Here is a 24,165-nt window from a genome sequence, read left to right as displayed (position 1 = left end):
GTAGTGATTGCCATAGCATTTAATGTTATAGTCATACTAAACTTAGAAAACAACCTCCAGATCCTTTTGGTTATTTTTGGTGCTGGGCTAGATCATCAGGAGAGGTAATTTTAGTCTTGAGTTTTGGCATTGTATAAGTTGCTAAACATATGTTTATTCTGTGTAAGATAGCAAAAATCCCTCTACGGTGGCCCCTCCTCCAGTGACAGTGTTTCTTTCAGGCATTTCAGTTCACGCTCAGCTGTGGGCAAGGAGGAGGGGCATACAGCACAGTAAGGCATTTGAGAGACCAGAGATGGTGTGTGTTTAGTGAGAAAAAGGTCCTTGTAATTCTCTAGAAATCTGGAGACCAAGATTGATAGACTGTGCAGTTGAGAGAGCCGGGAGAAGTGGGAGGCTGTCAGGACTGGAGACAGATGGAGAGCTTTGATTTAGTCCACGTCACATGGCGAGTCATGAGAAAGGGGTTAAGGAGTGAGTATGTTCTCGAGCGTCCATTCCGTGACCTGCCGGGAGCTCACCTTCTTATAGGACATTAACAACTCTGGCCCATTCATTCTGAGCACCGACAGGTACCTGGAGAAGATAAAATAACAAGAATAGTGGGCACAGTGGGCCTAGGACTCTGGGTGTGACAAGGGTACCAATTGTTAAGAAGTGAGTCCTATCGAGGTAATGTAGGCATAGGCTTTAGATAAGGATAGAAAAAGACAGAGAGCAACACTTAGTGCCTTCTCTTTCTCCTGGTGGAGTGTCAGAACCAAGGTGCTGCGGTGTGTAGTTCATGTCTGTGTCATTGCTAGCTGCTGGGACATGGTAGACATGCAGAGGAGGACTAACCTTTGCTCAAGGAAGTCAGAGAGAAGAAAGAACTGGCCTGGGTCCCAATTCTACTCCACAGACTGCGGACTGTGGTTTGAACATGTTCTACACAGTTTTGTGTTGGAAATGCTATTCTCCAACTCATACTTTAGTGGTGTGTGATGGTGAAGCCTTGGGAGGTAGTTAGGGTTGGAGGAAGTTAAGATGGTAGGGGCCCCATGATGGCATTGATGGTTTTATGTGGAGAGCAATAGAGACGCTCTAGCTAGAACATTTGGTGTGTCATGTGATGCCCTCAGTCTTGTCGGGATGCAACAAGAAGGCCCTTTTGCACACGCCAGTGCCGTGACCCGGGGCTTTCTAGCCTCTAGAATCACGAGCCAAATGCACCTGTGTTCTCTCGAAGTCATCTAGTCTGTAGTATTCAGTTATAGCAGCAGACAAAAGATTAGGCTTCCTCCTACCTCAGTTGTAACCTTCTTTATTTCTTTTGCTTTCTTGGTGTCTTTGCGTATTTGAATTTGGATCCTTGTCTCTGAGTCTTTTCTTCTATCAAGTCTAGACCATTTTTGTTCATTCTCCACCCCGACCCCCAGAATCAATCTGAACAGCTCACAGCTGACCCATGCTGTTCAAAGTCCAGCTTCATTGTGTGGCCCTGAATAATGCTTTTTGCTCAGGGCCTGATTCCTTCTTTGCAACTGTATATAACTGCTGCTGCTACCATCCTGCCTTCAATTCTCAGGGTTAGTGGCCCACTGTCCCTCTTTTCAGCCAGTCAGAAGATAACCCAGGACTCTTTGCCTGGTGTGATTGCCCAGGTTTGGTGGTTTCAGTCTGCGTGAAGTAGTTCAGGCAAGGAAAGAGCTGCTCACCATCCCCATTCTCTCTGGGATGTTGTCTCTCTGCATGGAGGAGTGAACTTGGGGAGCTTCTTTGCCTCTTCTCTCCTTCCCTTCCTGTCTATAAATAGTCACCGATCAAGTCTTGACGCTGAGCCCTGAGCCCACCCCTCCTCTCTACATTGTGCTCTCTTGTCATTGCCTCTTGCCTCATTCTCTGTCAATCCATCAGTCCCACTGCTGACAGATCCATCTATCACGTGACTCCTTTATCCACATCCAGCAAGCATCCTTTCAGCTAGATAACTTTTCCTTGGGCAGAGCACAGGGTGTACTCCTCCGCTTTCCTCTTAGACCACGAGCCCTTGTTCTTCCTCTTCCAGCATTCTTCTGGGTCTCTTTGTCCAAAGGTCAGTCCACCTACGGGGAAGCCTATGTTCATGATTTTATTCGTATCTGTCCGAACTGTGGGGGTACTCTTAGAAAATGTGTGTCTCCCTGGAAAGACCCTAATCTGTTAGTAATTTGCCTTAAAGGCCAAATTCCGTTAAATTCCTGCGTAGTTCAGGGGATCTTGTCAAATCTATCTTTAAGGCCTGGAAAGTTATTTGTTCCTAAAGTTTGAGCTTTCAGAATAAATTCTTTTCCTTTCCAGAAAGCACATAAATCATGAAGTACATAATCATAAAGTTTTATTCACACAAAGTATTCAGTTCTCAGGTGACACAGGTCCCCTTAGCCACAACTCACTGAAGGTCGGGTTTGGCAGCGATCCTGGGGAGTCTTTGTGTTTAGAATTCATGTACATTTAATACAACTTTAATTGAGTTTAATGCTAGAAATTCTATTACAAGAAGAATAGATCAAATTATCTTTTATTTGGAGTCATGATCCTGAGAAAAGTCACCTTCTTCATGGCGGGGTAGGGGATAGAAGTCTCCATCCTGGGAACCCACTCTGGTGCACCTGTGACTTAGTCCAGGTCCTCAAAGTTTTGTTTTCTTGACTCCTTCTTTGGTTAGAGCCTGGGCAGAAGCACATTTCCTTACCTGGAAAATTACAGGTTGGTGGACTGAGCTCCTCTTTGAATTCTTCTGTGAAATGCACTTGTGCGTTAAGAAGATCCACCTTAACACTAAGTGTTTTCTAATGGTACCAGGAACCGCCTTAACAAAACAAAATGTCTTCTAAAGGCTTGTGATGAGAAGGAAGGGAACACAAGCACATCTCCTCTCTAGCATGGACAGTAACTACTGAACAGTTAAGTCTCAGTAGGCTGCTAAACACAAGGATGACTAGGTTTAAATCTATCATTACACAGCTGGGGACATTTGTCTCTTACTTATCTCTGTGGCAGTGTCCTGCCAAGGGACCAGTCTTGTCAAGCTTTAAATCCTAGCTGGACAGTGGTGACTAGGTGACCAATACTTCTGGACTTTTTTTTTTTTTTTTTGCACAGTAGGAGTAAAGATACTTTCAGGAGTAGTCTGACCCTAGCATGGGCAGCAGCTGATACACGAAAAATAAAACAAAGCAAAGCAAAACAACAGCTGCAACAAAACAACCTAAAACAAAAATAAAACAGCAACAGGGAAAAACCAAAGGCCTCCAAGAGGGCTGGAGGTAGAGCTCAGCTGTAGGGTGCTTGCCTAGTGGTCGCCGGGCACTGGGTCTGATCTCTTGCACCACTGAGGAGAAAAAAAATAAACCAACAAAAAGGCATTGATTTTCATATTTTGAGTGCCTGCTAAATTTCAGGATCTCTCTGGAGCTTTCTTCCCCTCAGTATGAACGTTTAAAAACTGCGGTGGTAAGTTGCTGTCCGGCTCATTTAGTTGGTGTTTTGGGCTGTCTTTTGTCACCAGGCTGTAGTAAGGAGGCCGCTTGTTAGTTCCCGGATGCTTACCCCCGAAATAATCACACAGAAACTATATTATTTAAACCACTACTTGACCTATTAGCTCTATATTCTTATTAGCTAGTTCTTACATATTAATTTAACCCATTTCTATTAATCTGTGTATCACTATGTGGCTGTGGCTTACTGACTAAAGTTCTGGCATCCGTGTCTGCCGGGGCTCCATGGCTTCTCCCAGCATTCAGTTTAGTTTTCCCCGCCTACCTAAGTTCTGCTCTGCTATAGGTCCAAAGCAGTTTCTTTATTAACCAGTGGTATTCCTAGCATACAGAGGCCTGCTAATACATATGAAAAAGCCACTGTGGATAAAGTTCATCTCGTTGTAAATCACTGAATGCGTAGATAAGTTTTTCCCCCATGTGTCTCCCAACTATTTATTTTTTTTTAGTGAAATAGAACACAATAAATTAACTTGAAGCTCAACTCTCCAATGCTTTGTAGCAGCGAATATAACCCAATAGCTTTTGAATTGAACTTGAACAGTTTTATGGTGGTGTTGTCATACACAAAACCACACGTGATCCTCATAGCGAAACTACTGAGATGATTAATTATTTCTATGTTCTGGATGTGGAATTTGTGTCTCCAGACTTCCAGTCCCTTGCTTTTTTTTTCTTTAATCACAATTCAATGGATGGGGCATAGAGAACTTGCCTTCTCTTTTAGATAAAAATGTTTTAAAAAAGTATTTATCTAAATTTTTCCAAAATACTTCTTTTTAAATATTTACATTAGTGTGTGTGTGTGTGTGTGTGTGTGTGTGTGGTTATGAATGCAGGACTGCAGAGACTAAGAGAAGGAGTCCTTTTCCCTAGAGCTGGAGTTACAGGCAATGTGAACCCATCTCAGAGGAGCAGTGCATGCTCTTAACCACTGAGCCGTCTCTCTGCCCAGACATTCATCTTCTTGATCAAAAGTCTGCTGAGGTGAGCTGATGACACCCGAGCTGTGTACCTGGGTGCATTCCCATACACACTGTCTTCAGGATTTCCCTGCATTCAATGGCTTTTTTTAGTCTTTATATTTTCCCTTCCCCTATCTCTCCCTCTTTCCTCTCCTCTCTTCCTCCTTCTCTTCTTTCTTGCTTTTTAATTTTTGAGACAGGTTTATACTAAGCAACCCAGGCTAGCCTTGAACTCACAATGTAGCCCAAGCTACGCTTAAGAAACTGTGGTTTCAGCTTCCAGAACACTGGGATTGCAGGGGTTTCCTACCAGGCCTGGCACCTTCCTTGTTAGCCTTTAATTTAATTTATTTTTTTCTATCAGGTTTTCCTTCTTTATGTTAAAAAGCGAGATGGACTTGTTTGGTGTTTCCAAGCTGTGCCAGACGTCGACTCATTTTAGAAGTGACTTCTTTTTTTGGAAAATATTCTTGTATACTTTATAGGAACTCACAGCTTAAGGAGGTGGGCGTCTGAAGTAAGCTTATTTAACAAGAACTGGTAAAGCTGGTACAGCCACCCTTTAGTTTTTAGTAGAAAAAAAAAGACAGAACTCCCAATTTAGCCTTTTTGTCAGCACGTGAAATGCAGCCTAACCCGTGATTCAATACAAAGATGGTATTTCAACTCAAAGCAAGGAAATGGCCATTTAATGACCCGGTATATCCATTTATTTGTGGGACAAATAGGATTTTAAAAAATATGGCCATTGTTGTGGTTTGAATATGAAATCCCCCCCCCCACCCCCCAGAGGCTAGTGTGTTAAAAGGCTTAATCCCCAGCTGGTGTTGCTATTTCAGGAGATGATGGACACATCAGGAGGTGGGGCCTGGCTGTGGGAAGTAGATTTTGGGGCTGTGTTTTACCCTGCTGTTTCCTGGGCACCGTGACCTGAGCAGTGCTTGCCATGTGCCCCTGCTGAGCCCGCTGGGTAGGGCGGAAGCCTCTGAGAGCATGAGCCGAAGGGGCTTCTTTCCTTAGGTTATTTTTCTGAGGTGTTTGTCACAGCTGTGTGAGGAGGGCTGCTTCCAGGATCAGGACATATTCTTCGTCCCCTCCTGCTACCCTTGTGGCTAGTGATGAAGAAGGATTCAGGGTTTTCAGAGTCCTTTGGGTCCATATCAGATGGAAGCAGGCGTAAAGACTGAGGTGGGCCACACCGGTTTGCCTCAGCTCCTGGGAGGCCGGGGTGGGGCTCTGACAAGATGAATTAATTAGCTGTGGCCCTTGCCAAACCACGGTGGCCATTAGAGGAGCTTTCCCTAATCGTGAGATTTGGAAATGGGGCATCTTAGTGAGTTGAAAGGCAAACCTTTCTCTCGTCACCTTCTCTTCATTCTTGGCAGTGCAGGAGTGGAAGCCAAGGCCTGTGAGTGCCAGGCAGTGCCTTGCTGCTGAGCTATGCCCCCCAGCCTCAGGGCATCTTTTTGTTCTGCTTTGAGGGTGTTGATAAAGCCCCCAATACTTGTGCTCTAAATAAAGAACCATTAAGATAATTTTCCCCCAAGAACGGTCCCAATTCACCTTTCTTCCCTCCTTTCAACTCTCCCAATTCAAGCCTGAGAACAACTTAGGTTTGCCTTTGAAAGTTCTCTGGTTTGAAAATAAAAGATAGCAAGGATGAGACCATGACAAATAGAGTGTGCCTATGTCTGCCAACTAGAAAAAAACCAAAACAGGACGAAAATAACAGATATACAGTTTGCTTTTATTTTCACAGTGGGATACAGTTGAACAGGCCACGGCCAGGAGGTAAAATCTGTGTGCCTGCTCGCCTGAAGAGCTGGTGCGGATTCTCCATCGCTTAGGAAAGATGGCTTTGTAGTGAGCGCTCACTAATTGCTTTGCTAATTGCTGTGCGGTGTCCTGTGTGACAAAGTGGCCTTTTATCTCTGCGGAACGTTCATACAAAAGCTAGCAGCGTCCATCCCTGTTGAGCTGTGGGAACACCATCACTTGCTCCCTTCAGATGAGATGGTCAAATGACATTTTGTTGTTTTTGGCTTTGTAATGGTGTGTAAAATTGTTTTCAGAAATGGTTAATCATTATTCCTTTCTCTTATAATTAATTAAATCCCTATTTTTCATTTTACTTGTTCTTTTATTTGGGCGGTACCCATCATTTTAATAAAGTACTGAAGCATTTAATATTGTTGCTCAAATAATGTATTTATAAACTAGCCCTTCCCACACTGTCTTCATAATTACCTCTAATCCCATTTTCTATAAAATAAATTCTTTATGCATAACTGAAATCTAAAAGTCTGCCTATATGAGACCGTAAGTTTGTCTTTTCATTCAGATTTCCCCTGCTTGTGGATTCTCCTGGGTGTTTCTACAGCCTAATATGTCAGAAGTTCCTGAACTAGGCTGACTCACCATTATGAAGCACTTGTTCGCAGTGTAAGGTCTGAGGGCCCCTGACCTTCCCTGGAAGGTCACCCTATCCCTGCGACTGTCATCCTTTGTTCTACGTTGATATGCAAGAGACAACCCAGGCCTACCATGATCATGCTCACATTTCCCGTGTCAGCCCACCCCCCATGTTCTTCTTGTGTTCTTCCAGACAGTTGCTCAGTCTAAGAGCCTTCTCCCACTCTTTCTCCTAAAGCATCGCTTCAAGCCGCTGACTCCACTGCCATTCAGAAACTCCGCCAAGCTGGTCCAGCGTGCCATCTCCTCTTGCCTACACTGTCTTGTCAGCTCTTCTCCTGTCCCTGTCCACCTCCCTCCTCCCACTCTTGTCATTTCTGCACACATCAGGCAAAAACAAGGGTGTCAAATCCTGTTTGGATGATGTCACCTCGGCTCAACAACCCCAGGAGCCTCCCATCTTCTCAGAGTGACTTCCGCGCCTCCAATCATAATGATGAGGTCACTAAAGAAAGCTAAGCTGTTGCTATGGTAGTTGGATAGATAGATGTGCTAGTGCTCTTTATGTTTATGTCTTTGAGCACATGAATTAGAGAAATGAATAATATTTAAATATAGTTTCACCAGTGATTTGAAATATAATAATATTTGAAATATAATAATAATACAGAATTCACTTTACAACATGAATTAATTCAATTTAATGTAATTGTTTAAATAAAAAATTAAAATTGTATACCAAAATTACTTATGTACTTTGATTAATTCACATTTTAATAAAAAGTTTTTGTTTTCTTATTTTAAAATTTTAAATCTTGGAATTAAAGTGGATTTTTAAATTATAACAATAGAAAACAAGAACATCATCTGAACATATTTGCTGATGTTGTGATATATTAAAGGGCATCTTTTCTGCCCAGAATGCTTTTATGGGTCAGTGACTTGAGAAGTTGATGCTTCTGGATTCGGCCAAGGGAGAGGCTGTTTCTGTGGTCCAATTATTATTTTTATTTCCACAGGAAGAGGCTCTTTCCTATTTCTGGGTATCTAGGGCCAAGTGTAGAGACTCAACAGTGGTAACAGACAGACATCCTCACAGAATTTTGTCGGGAGGGCTCTTAGGGAAATATACCATTCTGCAAACTTCGGGCTTCCTGGGCAGAGGAGAATATATATATATATATATATATATATATATATATATATATAATAGCAGTGGCCCTATTTTGCAATCTCACTAGTACTGTGTAAGGGTTTCACATCCTTGTTGACTTTTTATCTTCAGTTTTTAGATACTGACTATCCTATTAGGTGTCAAGTGGTAAGTCCACAAGGCTTTGTCTTTATTTCTTCAGTGTTACTAAGGTTGAATACTTTCTGATATAGTCAGTGATGATATATATATATTTTCTCTGAGAAGTTCCTTATTCATTTTGTGTCCCTTTTTGTTTGTTATCTGTTGTTGATATATAGAAATTCTTCACATATTCTGAGTTTTAATCCTCAGTCTCTTGACCTACAAGTGTTTTCTTTCATCTCGTGTGGACTCTGTCATCCTGTTGACATCCCTTCCCTCCCTTCATTGGGAATTGGCTCAAAGGCATGACAGGCACGGCTTCTGATTGATAGGCAAGGGTTCTACCATCTATCTTTCTACCTTTTATTTTGAGACAAGATCTTATTAAGTGGTCCAGTTCCCCTTGAACTCACTCTGTGTCCCAGGTTGGCCTCAAGCTTGCAACCTTAGCCTTAGCCTCTAGAATAGCTAGAATTATGGGCCTGTGCTACTAGGCAGATAGTGTTTTTTGATATGCAAAAGTTATCATTTTTGTGATGCCTCACTTAGTTTTTCTTTTGATGCCCATGCTTTTAGTGTAGTAGCCAAGGAATCATTACCAATTCCTGTGTTATGAGGTTCTCCCCATAATTTTTCCTGCTCCCATTTTTTTCCTGAAAGTTATTATTTAGGGCTTAAGTTTAGGTTCTTGATGACCATTTATTTAAATTTTAAATAAATGTCATGGAAGGTCAGGTTCCATTTTTTTTTTTTTTGCATGTGCATATCCAGTTTTCTCCTATCGTGTATTGAGAAGACCATTCTTCTGCTCTAAAATGCCGTAGTATCCTTGTCGAGTATCATCTGACTATATTGTGTGAGGCTTTGTACTGTACTTTGACGGCCTTCATGTTTTTCTTTAGGCCACTAGCATACTTTTGATTATCATAGCTTTGCAGTAAGTTTTGAAGTCAGTGAGTGTCAGATCTCTCTCCCCTGCATTGACTGAAACCAGGGGCCACATGCATGATACGCATATATTCTACCACTAAGCTGCACCTGTAGGCTCTGTTCTTCAGGTAGATTTGGTTGTTTGCGGGGTCTTTTGAGATTCCATTATAAACTTTAGGATGGATTTTTCTATTTCTGGGCTTCGATCACTCTATCGATTGCTTAGAATAGTGTTTGCACTTTTTTCTCTTGAGTTTTAAATCCATGAACCCTGATGGATACCCATATATTTGTGGCTGTAGGTTTCTTTCATCTAGTTTTGTGGTTTTAGAAATATCTTTTGCATATTTAATAAATTTATTCATCATTTCATTGTGAATAGGGTTGTTTGATTAATTTTCAGATTGTTTATTGCTAGCACAAGGATATCAGACATTATTTTGTAGTTCTGGGGATCTTCTCAGGGTCTCACACACCTTTTAAGCACTTTACCACTGAGCTACACACCCAGCCCTTCAAATTGAAGCCCTTCAAATTGAATTCTGAGTGTGGCTTTTGTGCTCTGCAAACTTTCTGAATTCATTTATTTATTACTCTTTGATTTCTTTTTGTAGACTGTAGGATTTTCTGTATATGAAATTATGTCATGCACGGTCAGATGAATTTCTGTTTGTCTTTCCAATTTGGACGCCTTTATTTCTTTTTCTTGCTTAATTACTGTAGACAAAAGTTGATGTCTTGCCCAGTCCTGCAGCTGTTCAGTCCCAAAGAAACACAGAAGCTTATATTAATTATAAACTGTTTGGCCTATTGGTTCACACTTATTGTTAACTTTCTCTTACAACTTAAATTAACCCATAATTCTCATCTATGTTTAGCCACATTGCTTGGTACCTTTTCTCAGTAAGGCATTCTCATCTTGCTCCCTCTGCGTCTGTCTTTTTGTTGTTGTTGTTGATGCTGTTGCTGCTTCTTTGCATTTTTTCCCCAGAATTCTCTTAGTCTGGTCACTTCTTGCCAACCAGTGTTTTTTTAAACAAACCAACACAAGTGACAAATTTTACAGTGTACAAAAGCATTATCCTACAGCAAATTACGTTGGTTGAGACTTCCATTATAGTGTTGAATAGAAGTGGCAGAGATAAGTACTTCATTTTCTTTCTGAACTTAGTCTTTACTATTCACCATCATGTTAGCTGTGAGTTTAGATATAGAGCATTTTTTGTTTCAAAAACAACAATAATAAATATAAAGATAAAGATAATTTCCTTCTATTAATTTTTGCACTCATTTCTTTAATAAGGAAACCATGCTATGGGATGAATTATTGATTAATAGGCTTCCAACTTTGGGTAAGTTATTTATCTGTATTTAAAGTTTGTCATTTTAAACCTAAAAAGATTGAATTATATTTTGGGATGTTTTAGTGTGATTTGGATCCGCTTGGGAAGTTGCCGAAAAGGTGTGTGGGATCCAGTGATTAGAATTGTTATGTGTCATTTAATTTTGATGTGGGATAGTTCATTTGATACAACACTCACAGGTTGTATATCTGTGGAATGTCCTTCAAAAAGAGATAGATGCTGTCAAGTGAAGGGTCTCTCATTATTTCTAGGATTGGCTCTGTTTGTGCAATAGCTACCTTCTGAAACTGGGGTATTAAACAAAGAATAAGAATAATAAATTATGGATATTTATCTGAAAATTTAAAAAATGGTATGGTGGGAAGAAGGCTCATTTCAAAGAAGCATCTGCTGTGCAAACTTGAAGACTTGTGTTTGGGTCTATAATAACCCATGTAAAGAAAAGCTGACCATGGCAACTCATGTCTGTAACTTATTTTTGGGGCATGGACATGGGTAGATAGATCCCAAGGGCTCACTGGCCAGCTAGACTAGGTGAACTCATGAGCTCCAGGTTCAGTGAGAGACTCTGTTTTAGAAAATTCGGTGGGGAACATTGAGGAAGATATTTGACGCCCTTAACCTCCACACAACTCAAGTGTCCCTATGGAAGACTCACAGGAACATGTAGTACCAAAGAGGGTGTGTGTGGGGAGTGACAGGCTTCAGGAACAAATGGTGTAAAGTGACCCAATGAGAAAAGAGTTTTGAAAAGTAAAGCTGAGGAGTGGCTGAGGAGTGGTTTTAAATAGAAACACCACTAGCTGGATTATGTTGCACCCCTGACTTATCATGAAGTCCTTAGCAAGACAATTTCTGGGTTGTAGAATTCCTAAGAGCAATGTTGGGACTCCATGGCAAAGGAATGTTATAATAGGTGAAAAACTGGTGGTAGATATATGTAAAGATGCACATTTCCATGTGTGACATTGGCATAAATGTGTTATGTGGAATTCATAGTTACTCTTACATTTCCCAACGTGGTCTAAGAATTCAGAGTTCACAGTGGCACAAAATGAATAGCAAGTCTCTTTCTGAGCACTCTTCCAAGGCTGTTGAATTCTGTTTTTAGTTCTCATAACATTTAATAATTTATTTCTGTCCTATTTTTAGATTCCCATCAACTTAAGATATTATCTTTTCTCTGTTGAGAGGAAAGGTGAGCATACTTCACTATCGTGTGCCTCTGTCTTCCCCAACTCCTGACTTTTATTTCTGACATATTTTCTTTCCCTTTGTGTGTGTGATTTTTAGCAGGCATTATATACTTAAAATAATCTTGAAGGGATTTACTTTTAGAATTATGTGTCAAGTTGTAGTCTTTGACCTCTGAAGAGAGAGATGAACTTGGAGACCCAGGGAGAGCAGCTGGAACAGATTATGCTCCTATGATGGGTTCCCAGGAGTGTGTGCTCAGTGTGTAAGGCCTTGGCAGGTTGATGGTGAAGGACAGAGAGACATTTTGTGGATGAAAAAGTATTGCATTTTTCCTGCTGTGTTATTTGTTCAAGGTAAGAAAGGACCAGAGGACAACGATCTCGTTAGGATTGCTTTCTTGTTATGTTAAGACGATGTGGAAATATTTTAAAAGGGAAGGAAGGGAGCAAACGTTACTTTCATATTTTAAAGAGGCAACCTGGCAGTCCTATTCAGGATGGAGTACTGTAGGGATAGAGTGGATGTAGGAGATCTTTTGGGGCATGTGCACAGCTGTCTAGGACAGAGGCAGTGGTCCTTGCTGGGGCGGTAGCAGGAGCATGGCAGATAAATAGCTAGATTTGGTACAGTTTAGAGATGAATCTTCTGGCTTTCTGGTTACTGTTCTGGAACAGGAGAGGGGCCGTAATGTGCTGACGAATCTCTCTTCCCCTAAGCTGTCCACATCTGCATCTCCAGGACCTGTGAATAGGGTACCTTCCCTGACAAAAGAGATTTGGTAGGTATAATTAATTAAAGGATTGTAAAATGAGGTTTGAAGACCACATGTGAGCACTGTGGCCCAAATGAATTAGAGAGAAGAGGAGGTGACAGTGGATGCAGATGCATGCTCGGGGGGTGGGGGACACCCATGAGTCAAGGTGTGTGTTCATTCTTGGGATATCAGACAAGGAGGAACTACACTCTTCCTGGGGCTCTACAGATGGAATCAGGCTCCCCAACACCTTCACTTTAGTCTCTAGACTTTGATTTGGACTTTTGACCTCCAGAATTGTCAGATAACAATTTGTATTGTTTGTAGCGCTGATATTTATAGACATTCACTATGTCAGGCATAAGAAACTAACCCAGAAGTCTGGAATGCCTGCTGAACCTTTCCCAGGGAGCCTGTGGAGGAAGCTTAGAAGCTAGCACTCTCTGCACTTTGCTGCACTTTGCTGCAGAGAGTGTCTGGTCAATGAGTGACTTAGTTGTGGTGTCAGGGACAGGGTGAAGTGGGGTGGAGATGTGGGAGCTGTCGTCCAGCAAATGACACTGAGAACTCAGGGAGTTTCATCCTCTGAGAGGATATTGCCTCAGTTGTGGAGAGACAGCTTAGTAGGCTCCATTCCTCTCATTTCCAGCTGCTCACCGCACATTTGTTTGCTTTTGTGTCACCAAATGACATTTCAAAGGCTGATAAGAAGCTGTCACTTCAGGAGGAAAGAAAGCCATTTTAAACATCCTTTAAAAGAGATTGAAATCTTGAACCGTGTACATAGTTTCATTATTGCTTTCTTTATTATTTTTTGAAGAATGTGTGTGAGCCCTTGTGACAGATTTAAACCAGGGATTTAATTTTGAGGAGTCTCTATGGGTATAAAATTTTAAAACTCCCTTCTCCTCAGCTGGCTTACTCTACCTGCGGAAAGAACTGAACTTTGTCTTTTCCTTTACCGTTTACTTTCTGTTTTATCTAAAGGACTTTGTTGATGGCTGCAAAGGGGCTTTGAAGAGAAGGTTAAACAAATTTGTGTAAAGTCAATGTGTTTAGAAGAATCTAAATCCACATAGCTCCTGCATATATAAAACAGGGATTCTTAACTAAGGGTAGTTTTGGCTCTTATATACCATTGGGCAACGCCAAGAGATATTTTGTAGTTGTCCCAAGTTGAGGATCAGATGCTGGGATCATCTGTGGGTAGAGGCCGGGGTGCTGCCAACATGTTGTGTAGATAGTCTCCCATCCCCAATCAAAGAAACATTGAGTTCAAGTTGCCAGGTGTGCGGAGGCTGAGAGACCCTGCGAGAGACCTTGCAAACCTGTAAACTAGGAAGCAGAACGGTCCACCAACACTACTTTCTATAGGATATCTGTTTGAATTCTGAGCCAGCAAATGTAGTCTTTGGCCACCTTCATGTAAGTCCTGGGACTTTCTTATATATTTTGTAAATTTTTGACTTTGTAGGGAACTGGCTAATTTAGTGTTCATTGAGATAGAAGGCAGAAAGAAAATGCTACTTTCTTCATTTAAATATCATCTCCTTTTTTGCATGAGAAAGTATTACATTTATTATAAGCTTTATTTTAGAAAAATTAACGTACTCTAAGTAGTTTTTATTTTTGGCTATTTATCAAATATTGATAGCATTGTGTCCTCTTAATCATTAATAACTAAATATTACCCTAATATAGTTATTTGCTTATGTCAGGTAATAAAAACCACTTGACATGCCTATAAATAAAATTTAAAAAATTGAAAAATTACCTAATTTCTTTCCTATTTATTGGCACTATTAAATATCTTGGATCACTGTGGTCTAAAAAGAAATATTCACAAAAAATTTCTTTTCTCTTTCACTTGTTGGTTTAAGTAGCAGTGTGTGTGTGTGTGTGCTTGTGTGTGTGTATGTGTATAAGAGAGAGACAGAGAGAGAGGGAGGAGGGGAGGGAGAGATTGAGAAAAGTCAGGAAGGAGACAGACAGACACACAGACACTGGAGATGAGAAGAAAATTTTTGATTCTCCCCTTTCTTCCACTGGGTCATTGAAGACTGAACTCAGGCTTTCCCATTGAGCAATCGTACCAGCTCCATAGTCCAAACCTTGGACACTAAATCAGAAGAGACCTTGAGAAAATGGCATTACTTAGTAGAATGTGAGATATATCTTAATTTCCCTGATTTAAGAACAGGTCTTTGAGATGGAAGCTATAGACAATAAAATAAAATCAGTAAGAATGACTTTCAGAATTCCCAAAGGGCTGTGACAATACATATCAAACAGCAATGACACATTTGAAATATTAAGAATGACGATAGCGTAGCTTCTAAAATAGGGAGATGTACTTTCAAAAATGCACAGGGCTGGAGAGATGGCTCAGAGGTTAAGAGCACTGGCTGCTTTTCCAGAGGTCCTGAGTTCAATTCCCAACAACCATCACAACCATCTATAATGAGATCTGGTGCCCTTTTCTCGGATAGTCATACATTCAGGCAGAAGACTGTATACATAATAAATGCCCCTCCTCCCTTTGGTTTTAAAAGGAAGTCTAGAGACACCTACCTGCAGCTTTGTAAAATGGAGAAGCCCATCTTTGGGGTAACTTCTAGTTTGAAAGTTACTCTTTCTTTCCAAAGGGGTAGGAAGAATACCATCAATGATTGCAGTCAAGGTCAGAATTGATAGCAAAGGAAAGAAGCAACGATAGCTGAACCCCAGAAAGTTCAGGGAACTCCATAATCTACAAGTTCCTATAGACAAAAAACAGAGACTGTACCCCAGTGTTAGGCAGCTTGTGACGTGAGTCTTGTGGAAAGTAGTCAAGGAAAGTCAAGGTCTCTTAGCAATAATGTTGTTAAAGAGTGCACATTTAGGGAGAAGGCTGAGCTTTCTCCTAAGCAGGGCCTGGGGAATCCATGCAGAAAGAAACAAGAGGCTGTGATGTGGAGATCTGGCCAGAGTCACTGGGATGAGTGGTTATAGACAGTTGTGAGCCACCAAGTGGGTGCTGGGAATTGAACCCAGGTTCTCTGGAAGAGCAGTTAGTGCTCTTAACCCCTGAGCCATCCCTCCAGCCTAACTGGGAAGAATGGTATGGGAAGCATCAGCCACACGTGTAAAGAAGAAGCATGTTTTCTAACTTGTAGTGTTAGACCCATGTGCTTAGCCCCCCTTAGTTATTTGTCTTTATTGTTTTTTCTTGAGGGAGAAGTTGAAATGAATATTTGGTTCTATACTGTATCATTTATGGTTTCCCAGATACTCAGGCAAAGTGTGTGATAACTGGACCCTAATTCTTATTTTATTAAGTCTTACCAATGCCTTATATGGCTATCGCAAGTTGAAGCACCATCTGTCCCAGAGAGATATTGAAATGGAAACCAGTTGACTGAGTTATAGCCAACAATCCAAGGAGCAGGCAGCAGGCTGGGTTGTCATCAGGCGCTCTCTGCAGGAAGCTGGTTTTCAGGATGGTCCTACTGTTATGTAAGCAATTCTGAGGAAAATGGCAGTGAGTCACCGACAACAAGCATGAGGCTTGATTTATTTCCTTTCCAAATTTTCTTGTATCTCATCCTCCCTCTCCACCCTTTTTCCCACCCCCATCATTTTTCTTCTTCTCCTCTTCTTCCTTCTCCCCCTCATTATTCTCCTTCAGGACTGGGGACTAGGGCATCATGCATTCTGGGCAAATACTCCATCATTGAGCCATGCCCCAGCCTCACTATTCTTCTCTTTCATTGAAATTACTTAGTGGGTGTTTAGTCATTTTGTCCAGAAAAACAGAATTTGTTCTTACTTTAGGACAAAAGAGTTGGAGAGGAAGACCCATGTGGAGTTGTGCAGTTTGGTAGTGTAGGAATTGATGAGGAGAAAGAAGACGGTGAGTCACACCTCAGCTACTAGATTAATGCATCCCATTAAATGTTACCATTCAGGAAGGCGGCAGAAAGAAACTGCTTCCATGGCAACTGTTGTCATAGCTGGATTCTTACTCGTCTTTCACAAACTCCAGGAAAGCCAAAGAATGCAGCTGTTGTGATACTGGTAATGCTTTACTCATCTTTGAATAAATCGCTCTGGAGGCCTGTGATTTCGTCTGTTTTGTTGGCATTGTAAGTTGAATATACAGAAGGAGAGTAATTATCAAAGGTTAGAGTTTAGAAAATATTTAAGGCAAATGTCCAAAGGTGCTTTGTCAGTGATATATTCACAGAACCTTCGGGGCTGCTACATAATCACCAGGAGAAAATTTCCTTGGTCCCTTTATCTCTCCTCATAATATTAAAGATGGCTTCTTTTCTTTGACTCTTCTTCAGAGTCTACAAAGAAAATCAGCGCACATGAGTCCCTGCTTATTTACTGGAATGCCTGTGCAGGTCACCACTGTGGCTTCTCTTCCTCTTTTGTTCGCCTATTTTCTGTATCAGACTTTAAGGGTACCTCAGGGTGAAGGACGATGAGAAAAGGAAGTAGATGAAACCGGAGTCTCTAAATAGATGGCTAATTTGAAATGGAGTTCTTGTAGGAGGTTTGCCAGAGGTCTCGTGGATCTATCAGCCCACGCTTCCCTTTCTCTTTGTCATCAGATTCAGTAATTGAATGCTGGCTAGGTTTCTTTCAGACCCCATGTTCCCTCTTTCTTCATGAGGATGGCTTAGAGAAGGAAGTCAGGCAGTGACCCTCTTTCTTCATTGGGAGATGCTGATCTGTGGCCTGTGTGCTACCCGTGCTTGGGTGATGTACTGGTCCCATTTCAGTAAAATCCTCCAAAGGACATGGCTTCAGCCTCCTATTTCCTGCCAAAGATAGATTGGTTAGCAAGATGCATTAGCATTTTTGGGGGGTTTGTACATTCATCACATTTATTGATGTCATGGAATGCCTTATGATGCATTGCCACGTTTGACTATCACCACAATCTAAACTGCAGTTTAATGCTCCAGAATGGAAGGCAGTATGTGTTTTGCTTTAAAAGTGTGTTTCTGATGTATCTATTCATTAGCAAACATTAGAAACACTTGATAATTTCATCCTACTGAGTCATTGAGCTGAGTTCTGCTAATCTTTACACGCTGAGACTCCTGCATAAGCAATTGTCACTTATTTCCAGTCTCCAAAATCCCCCCTTCAAATTCTAATACACTTGTCCATACCCCACATTTGATGATTAATCATGCTTATATGTCCCACGATGATAAATAGTTTTTGTTAGTATTTAATCAGTGCATTGTATTTTGTACTCACTTCTTTTTCATTTCATGTCCCAGATGGTTGGGTTCTTAAATGTGAATCTCAATTTCTCTATAACCTCACATCTTCCACAGTAGCTCATACAAAGTAGGTTTTCTATTCAAATTTGTTAGTGGGTTAACTCATAATACTGTGCATTAGAACACAGTGGAAGAACACATAAATATATTCTTTTCCACGGACTACCTATTTAAATGTGACTTGGCAGGAATTGTTCAGCAAATTACTTTAATTTATAAAACTGCCTTCGTGAAACGTTTGCAGCTGTTTCACTTCATAGGAAAATGATTCATATTGTTTCAAAGACACAGCACTTGAACAAGGTCAAAGCATAATCTATAATGGTAGTGAGGAATAAAAATATAACGTTCAAATTTTGCAGCATATAAATGCACATTGGAATTTGCTAGAAGGTAAGCAGATATATTGGGAGGGAATTCTGAGGCGAGCTGACATGTCTACCCTTTCCAAAATGTTAATATATTCTCCTTTTTCTCCTTTCTCAGTCCACATTGCTCTTCTCTAAACGATTAAGCCGTTTCAATGTAATCAACCTTTTCTAGTAAGTTTCTGTTACATTATGACCTAAATTAATCCTCATACACATCTTTGTGGTACACTATTGTTATTTATATTTTAATAGCTAGAAACCATTGAGGCTTGAAGATTTAAGGACTTCTGACATGGACTTGGCACTTCTCGCTTAACTGAAGCTAATATCTTGCATTCCTTTGATGTACAACCTTGAACAAGAATCTTACTTAACCTTCTATTCCTTAAATTTCTTCCTTCTTTTTTTCTTTTTATAAGCAGTAAGAACATCTGCCCTGCCAATTTCTTGGGCATTCTGGGTAGATATGATGGTGCTCTGGAATGATTAAATCCCGAGAAGGAGATGGATATGCCACTTAAATTTATTCTTATTTTTAAATTATGCTTGTATATGTATGAATGTGAGTGCAATGTCTGAGGATTCCAGAGTTGAATGTCCTGGGATTACAAGGGGTGCAAGCTGTCTGATGAAGGTGCTGGGACCTGAACTCAAGTCCTCTGTAAGAACAGCCAGCGCTCTTAATTGCAAAGTCATCTCTCTAACCCTTTATAAGTCGCTTTTAATGTTTCCTCTATTACCTGAGTGAAAGTCTTCATAAAGAACAGATCATAGTTAAGAGAAAACCACTTCCAGATTGTCCTCTGCTTCCCAAGCTCAGTAGAGAAGAGCAGATACACAGAGGTAAAGAGGCGTGGGGACTGACATCACTTTCTGTTCTACGACCTTTTCACATTTTACTGAAGTCTGAAGTTAGGTTTTGTAAGTGGGAAAGTGAAGAGTTTCTGTTTCGCAGTGTTAGTTCTAGTGATAGGTATACCCTAGAAAGCCCAGCTCCCACAAAAGGCAGTGGGGGACGTTGTTTCATGACAGTGTGCGCATGTTCAAATGATCATTTTTTTTGGGTTTTCGAGACAGGGTTTCTCTGTGGTTTTGGAGCCTGTCCTGGAACTAGCTCTTGTAGACCAGGCTGGTCTCGAACTCACAGAGATCCGCCTGCCTCTGCCTCCCAAGTGCTGGGATTAAAGGCGTGCGCCACCACCGCCCGGTCAAATGATCATTTTTTTAAAAAAAAATTTATAGGTGGAGATGTAGTTCTGCTCATTTTAATGTTTACTAACTGTCTCAAGAACAGCTCACTGTGTCTCTTCAGGTATGCAGTGTGCCTGATACAAGCTGCCTGTGTTATATTACGACATTGTGTGATGGCAAAGCATACTGTGGCAGCTGCCCCAGGATAGAGTGGGCTTCTAACGTTTCTTAATAGGGGTAGCATTACTAGAAAGAAGGAGGGAAAACAGGAGTCAGAAGAACAGAAGAGTACTTTGAAGACTTGCGAATTGTCTCTAGCGAAGGAGATTTGTGTATATATAATCACCGCTAGTTGTTTTTGTTTATGAAGCCCCTGCAATTTCCCTGGATCAGATTCTTAGTCCCAAGCAAAGACTGAAGTGCTGAGACAACAGCTGTTTCCTGTCCTTCGGGGTGGCAGTTCTGAGCCCAGCGACACACTCCTTCTCGTGAAATGATGCTTCTTGCCTAGAAAACTCTGTGGCCTTCCCCAGTGCCATTACGGAGGATGTCCTTACAAAAACAAGACTGTCTAGCAGATGTCTTGAAGGACAAAACAGCTGACCTCATGTGGGGTCAGTTCTCTCGGAAGTAGTCTGAGAAGCTGATTTTTATATAAACCTTACCGTGTCATCCCTTACTTTGTATTTTCAGCGATGTGTAGCGTCTTATCGATTCTAAACACACGTTAGAGCGATCAGAAGCAGTCTTACCCAAAACCCTACTCATGTCTGCTATTTGTCTAACTTCCTACCACTTGAAAGGCATGTGTGTGTGCTCTGTTTGTGTGTGTGTGTGTGTATACACACACATGTATGTATTTAGGTGTGTAAATAAGAATTGTATGATCTAGGCAGATTTTTACTTGCATAATCTTAGCACTTGGGATGCGGTGGCAGGAATTCAGGCCACCCTCAGGTACGTGGTGAGTTCGAGTCTCGCCTGATTGTGTAAGAATCTGCCTCAAAGCTGCACGTGGTGGCCGTGTCTTTAATCCCAGCCCTTGGGGAGGCAGAGGCAGGCATATCTCGGAGTTCAAGGCCAGCTTTGAATACAGAAGGAGTTCCAACGTAGCCACAGAGAAAGCTTGTTTTGGAAAAACAAACAAACAAATAACCCTCCCCCTCAAAACCAAACCAAACCAAAAAAATGAAACATCCCCCTCCCAAAGAATTTGTCTCAAAAGTAAGAAAGATATGCACACGTAAACATGTACACGCAGTAGTGAAGGGACTCACTTGGCCTGATTATAACGTATATTACAAATTTAAAAATTGTAAAACTGTATGATTTTGTTAATAAAATCTTATAAATCGGAATGTAATAACTGAGTTCAGAAATGAAAATCTGTTTAAGTGTGGTGTCAAGAATAATGTGGAGATGGCAGAAGGGTAGGGAAAGGAGCCCCTGCCAGGGGCGAAGAATCTGTCCTGTGTGGACCACTGCATTATGAAGAGCAGTGGGAAGGAAAACAGAATGTAACACAAATGTCTTTTTCAAAATGGACACAACTCTCTATTAAGTAAATTTACAGGGTTTTTTGATAGTATGAGCAGGGAGATCAATATGTGGAAGAGACATATTTTTGTAAAAAATGTGCTGCCTCCCTGTTAGAAATGAAATAAGTTAAATTGTTAAAACACCTCTGTAGATAAAGATAAGGAGCCGTGTTTTTTCTCCTGTGGAAAACAGGCACATTGTTGCTGGTGTGGCCGAGTTCCTCAGCCCTTCTGGAGAGTAGCAGATTCATGTATTTGGAGAACAATGATGGTGGCCCTGTGACCTGCTGAGTGAACACAAGGAGTGAGCGAGCTTCCTGAGGAAAGGTGGCTGCCGTGGCCCTGCGTGCACGCTTGTCATCCTAAGTCACCGAGCACTGAGCGTCTCACACAAAGCCTTCCAGGGGGCAGCCCACCTTTCCGATTCACTGACATTTCCTCTGAAAGTTATTTGCCTGCAGTCCACAATATTGTTTTTAAAATGCAGACAGGGTTCTTTATTCCCACATTCATGTTTCGGATCCTACTTTTTGTTTTTTTTGTTTTTGTTTTTCGAGACAGGGTTTCTCTGTGGTTTTTGGAGCCTGTCCTGGAACTAGCTCTGTAGACCAGGCTGGTCTTGAACTCACAGAGATCCGCCTGCCTCTGCCTCCCGAGTGCTGGGATTAAAGGCGTGCCCCACCACCGCCCGGCTCAGATCCTATTTTGTAAGTTCATCTTTGTTCCCCTCATGGCTGCATTCTTATTTCACCTTTGGAAATTTTTTCCAGGGAGCGCTTTGTCAGGGAAGCCACTCCACAGTTGCAGTCCTAAGGCTGCTTGGGGTGCGGCTCAGCCGCAGTCGTGGTGGCTGTCTCTGAGGTCCACAGGCTTGTGCGCTGAACCTCCTGGAAGGGCGAAAGGCTGACCCAGTGTCATTTGCTACGTCTTGTATTGGGTTCCGTGACCCTGAAGCCTGTTGTGCTGACTTGGGATAAACTTAGCAAAAATCAAGTTGTGTAAGTTCAAGCTGTTGCACAAAACGGGTTTGCTGGGTTTGCTACCAGGCTGCCCTGCCCTCCTTTTTTTTTTTTTTTTTTTTTTTTTTTTTTTTTTTCTGGGTTGATACCAGGCTGATATCAGAAGTTTTAGGAGCTTACAGATCAACTTGGGTAAGCCAGATTGCCACAGTGAACATTTCTCTGCTATGTGATATTTCTATGAGGAAAATATAAATCTTAAGTACTTATATTCCCAGGAAATAAGTGTTAGATTTTTAGACAAGCTTTTGGAAACCATAGCTGAAAAATCTTATCTTGTTTATTCATCTTTATAAATGTCTTCAAGCAAAAACTGATGGTGTAAGATACAAAATGAATTCATGTAAAGACCCCACAGTTTGTCCTGGCTGTGTAGAGGATTCACTGCAGGTGACAGAGACCTCACTTGGCAAGACAGGGAATTTCTATTTTTATGTTTTGATTCAGGAACCTCGGACTTGTGTGATGATCTTCCTCTGTGTGGTTTGGACTTTGGGATGGAGGCTGATGGTGTTAGGGTAGCACGGACCACTTATTGGTTTTGTTTAAAATTTAGTATGTGTTAATTGCCTTTAAAATTATATTTACTGGTTTTATTGAATAGCTGGCGGTTGTGACGGACTAAAATAAAAACCGTGGTTTTATTGATGGTCTTTTGATGGCTGCAGCATGATAGCAGCCTTGACAATAAATGTTTGGTGAGTTTTGAATTGGAAGGTGTGGATGGTTTTGAGGAAGGGTCATTAATCTGTAACCATTTGCAAGATGCCTGTGATATGTGTCATGGTGTTTACCGTCCTTGGAGGGGATGGAAGGAAACAAATACCCCACAGACAGAGGAGGAGAAAACAAAGTGCCCTGCAGCTCTGAGGACCAGAGTTTATACCTGAGTGTGTATGATGGAGGGCGATTGGGATGCTTTGAAGGATGGGAGCATTTGATAAATAATAATGTCAGAGAGAGTCGAGAGAAGGCTGCATTGGCAGTCTGGGATCTGGGAATATCCAGTCCTTGGAGAGGGAGTCTGGTGTGTGTAAGTGTGTAAATTGACCTCCAGTTACCAGGCACAGCATTTCACCTGTTCTTTGCTACTCCCTCTACCTTAGGAATAGGTCTGATTGGTGTGGTTATCACATATAGCCCTCTCCTCCCTCTCTCTCTCTCTCTCTCTCTCTCTCTCTCTCTCTCTCTCTTTTTTTTTTTTTTTGGTTTTTCGAGACAGGGTTTTTCTGTGGTTTTGGAGCCTGTCCTGGAACTAGCTCTGTAGACCAGGCTGGTCTCGAACTCACAGAGATCCGCCTGCCTCTGCCTCAGGATAGCAAAGTGTAACTTTATGTTGGGGAATACTTTTTGACAGCTCTTCATTGGTTTGTTAATTTACATTATCTAGGAAACTTCTTTGGCCTATGCTAATCTTTTAACACCTGCTAAATATGATTCTGGCTTAGCTGGGACTATTGCTGGTTTCTGGATGAAGGCATTGTTTGTAAATCTGTGACTCTTACAAGGGGATGTAAATGTAATCTTCCCGGGGGCTGTGGTCCCATTGCTCTCGGGTGTCAGAAGCCTGGCCACTTCGTTTTATTGTCACAGTCTGCAGGCACATCACCGAGGAAGTTCCTCTTCCCCCAGAAGGGCAGAGTGCTGGCAGGGACTCTCATTTGGGTGTGCAGCGAGCTTCATTTGGAGCACAGAATAGTCCAGAGTCAAACCTGGATTAGAGTTCTGCTCAGTTTATCATGTTCACTTTGGAAGTCCAGCAGGACACGCTGCTGATTCTTGCCTCAGTGGGTTTGTTTTGGAGCGTCTTACATTAGCTCTTGGCTGCTTACATACGTAGGTCTTCCAGGAGGACCGAGATGCTGCACCTAATCCTTTAAAGATGCCTAAAAAAGTCTACATAAAAATGCTGGTCCTGTCAACATCTTTTAAGTTTTTTTCTCTTTCTGCATTTAGGCTGTCCATCTGGCCCAGGCGAGCTTCCAGATTGAAGCCTTTGGCTCCAAGTTCATTCTTGATCTCATACTGAACAAGTAAGTACACAGCAAAGCCTCTGAGGAAGCAGGGATAGTAAACCTTCATTTCTAAGATTCACCACCACAATGTCTGTGCTGAAGCAACTGATGTTTTCCAGTTGCTTATGTGGCAGAGAAAACCTGAAGAAGAGGAAGAAGCTTGATTAGTAACTGTATCCTTATTTCCTTTTTTTGAAGAAAGACATTTAGCATGTACATGTCCTAAATGGGGAACTTATACATTAGGATTTTAATAACTTTTATTGAGCTGTTGATAATTTGATCCTTCCATACATACATAAAGAACTT

General features: G+C 41.4%; 1 protein-coding gene across 3 annotated transcripts in view; it reads left to right on the top strand.

Moving 5' to 3' along the window:
• The window catches only part of Adam23 (ADAM metallopeptidase domain 23), a 158,845-nt gene that overhangs the window by 8,108 nt on the left and 126,572 nt on the right, over positions 1-24,165 (top strand). For all 3 annotated transcript variants that reach the window (XM_057751389.1, XM_057751383.1, XM_057751398.1), the window contains exon 3: positions 23,798-23,874. In XM_057751389.1, coding sequence (XP_057607372.1) covers positions 23,798-23,874 — 77 coding nt within the window. The remainder of the gene's footprint in view (positions 1-23,797; positions 23,875-24,165) is intronic.

Source organism: Chionomys nivalis, chromosome 2 (assembly GCF_950005125.1).
Source record: "Chionomys nivalis chromosome 2, mChiNiv1.1, whole genome shotgun sequence".
NCBI classification, from domain to species: domain Eukaryota; kingdom Metazoa; phylum Chordata; class Mammalia; order Rodentia; family Cricetidae; genus Chionomys; species Chionomys nivalis.
Note: the sequence above shows the minus strand (reverse complement) of the source record. Positions and strands in the feature narration are given on the sequence as shown.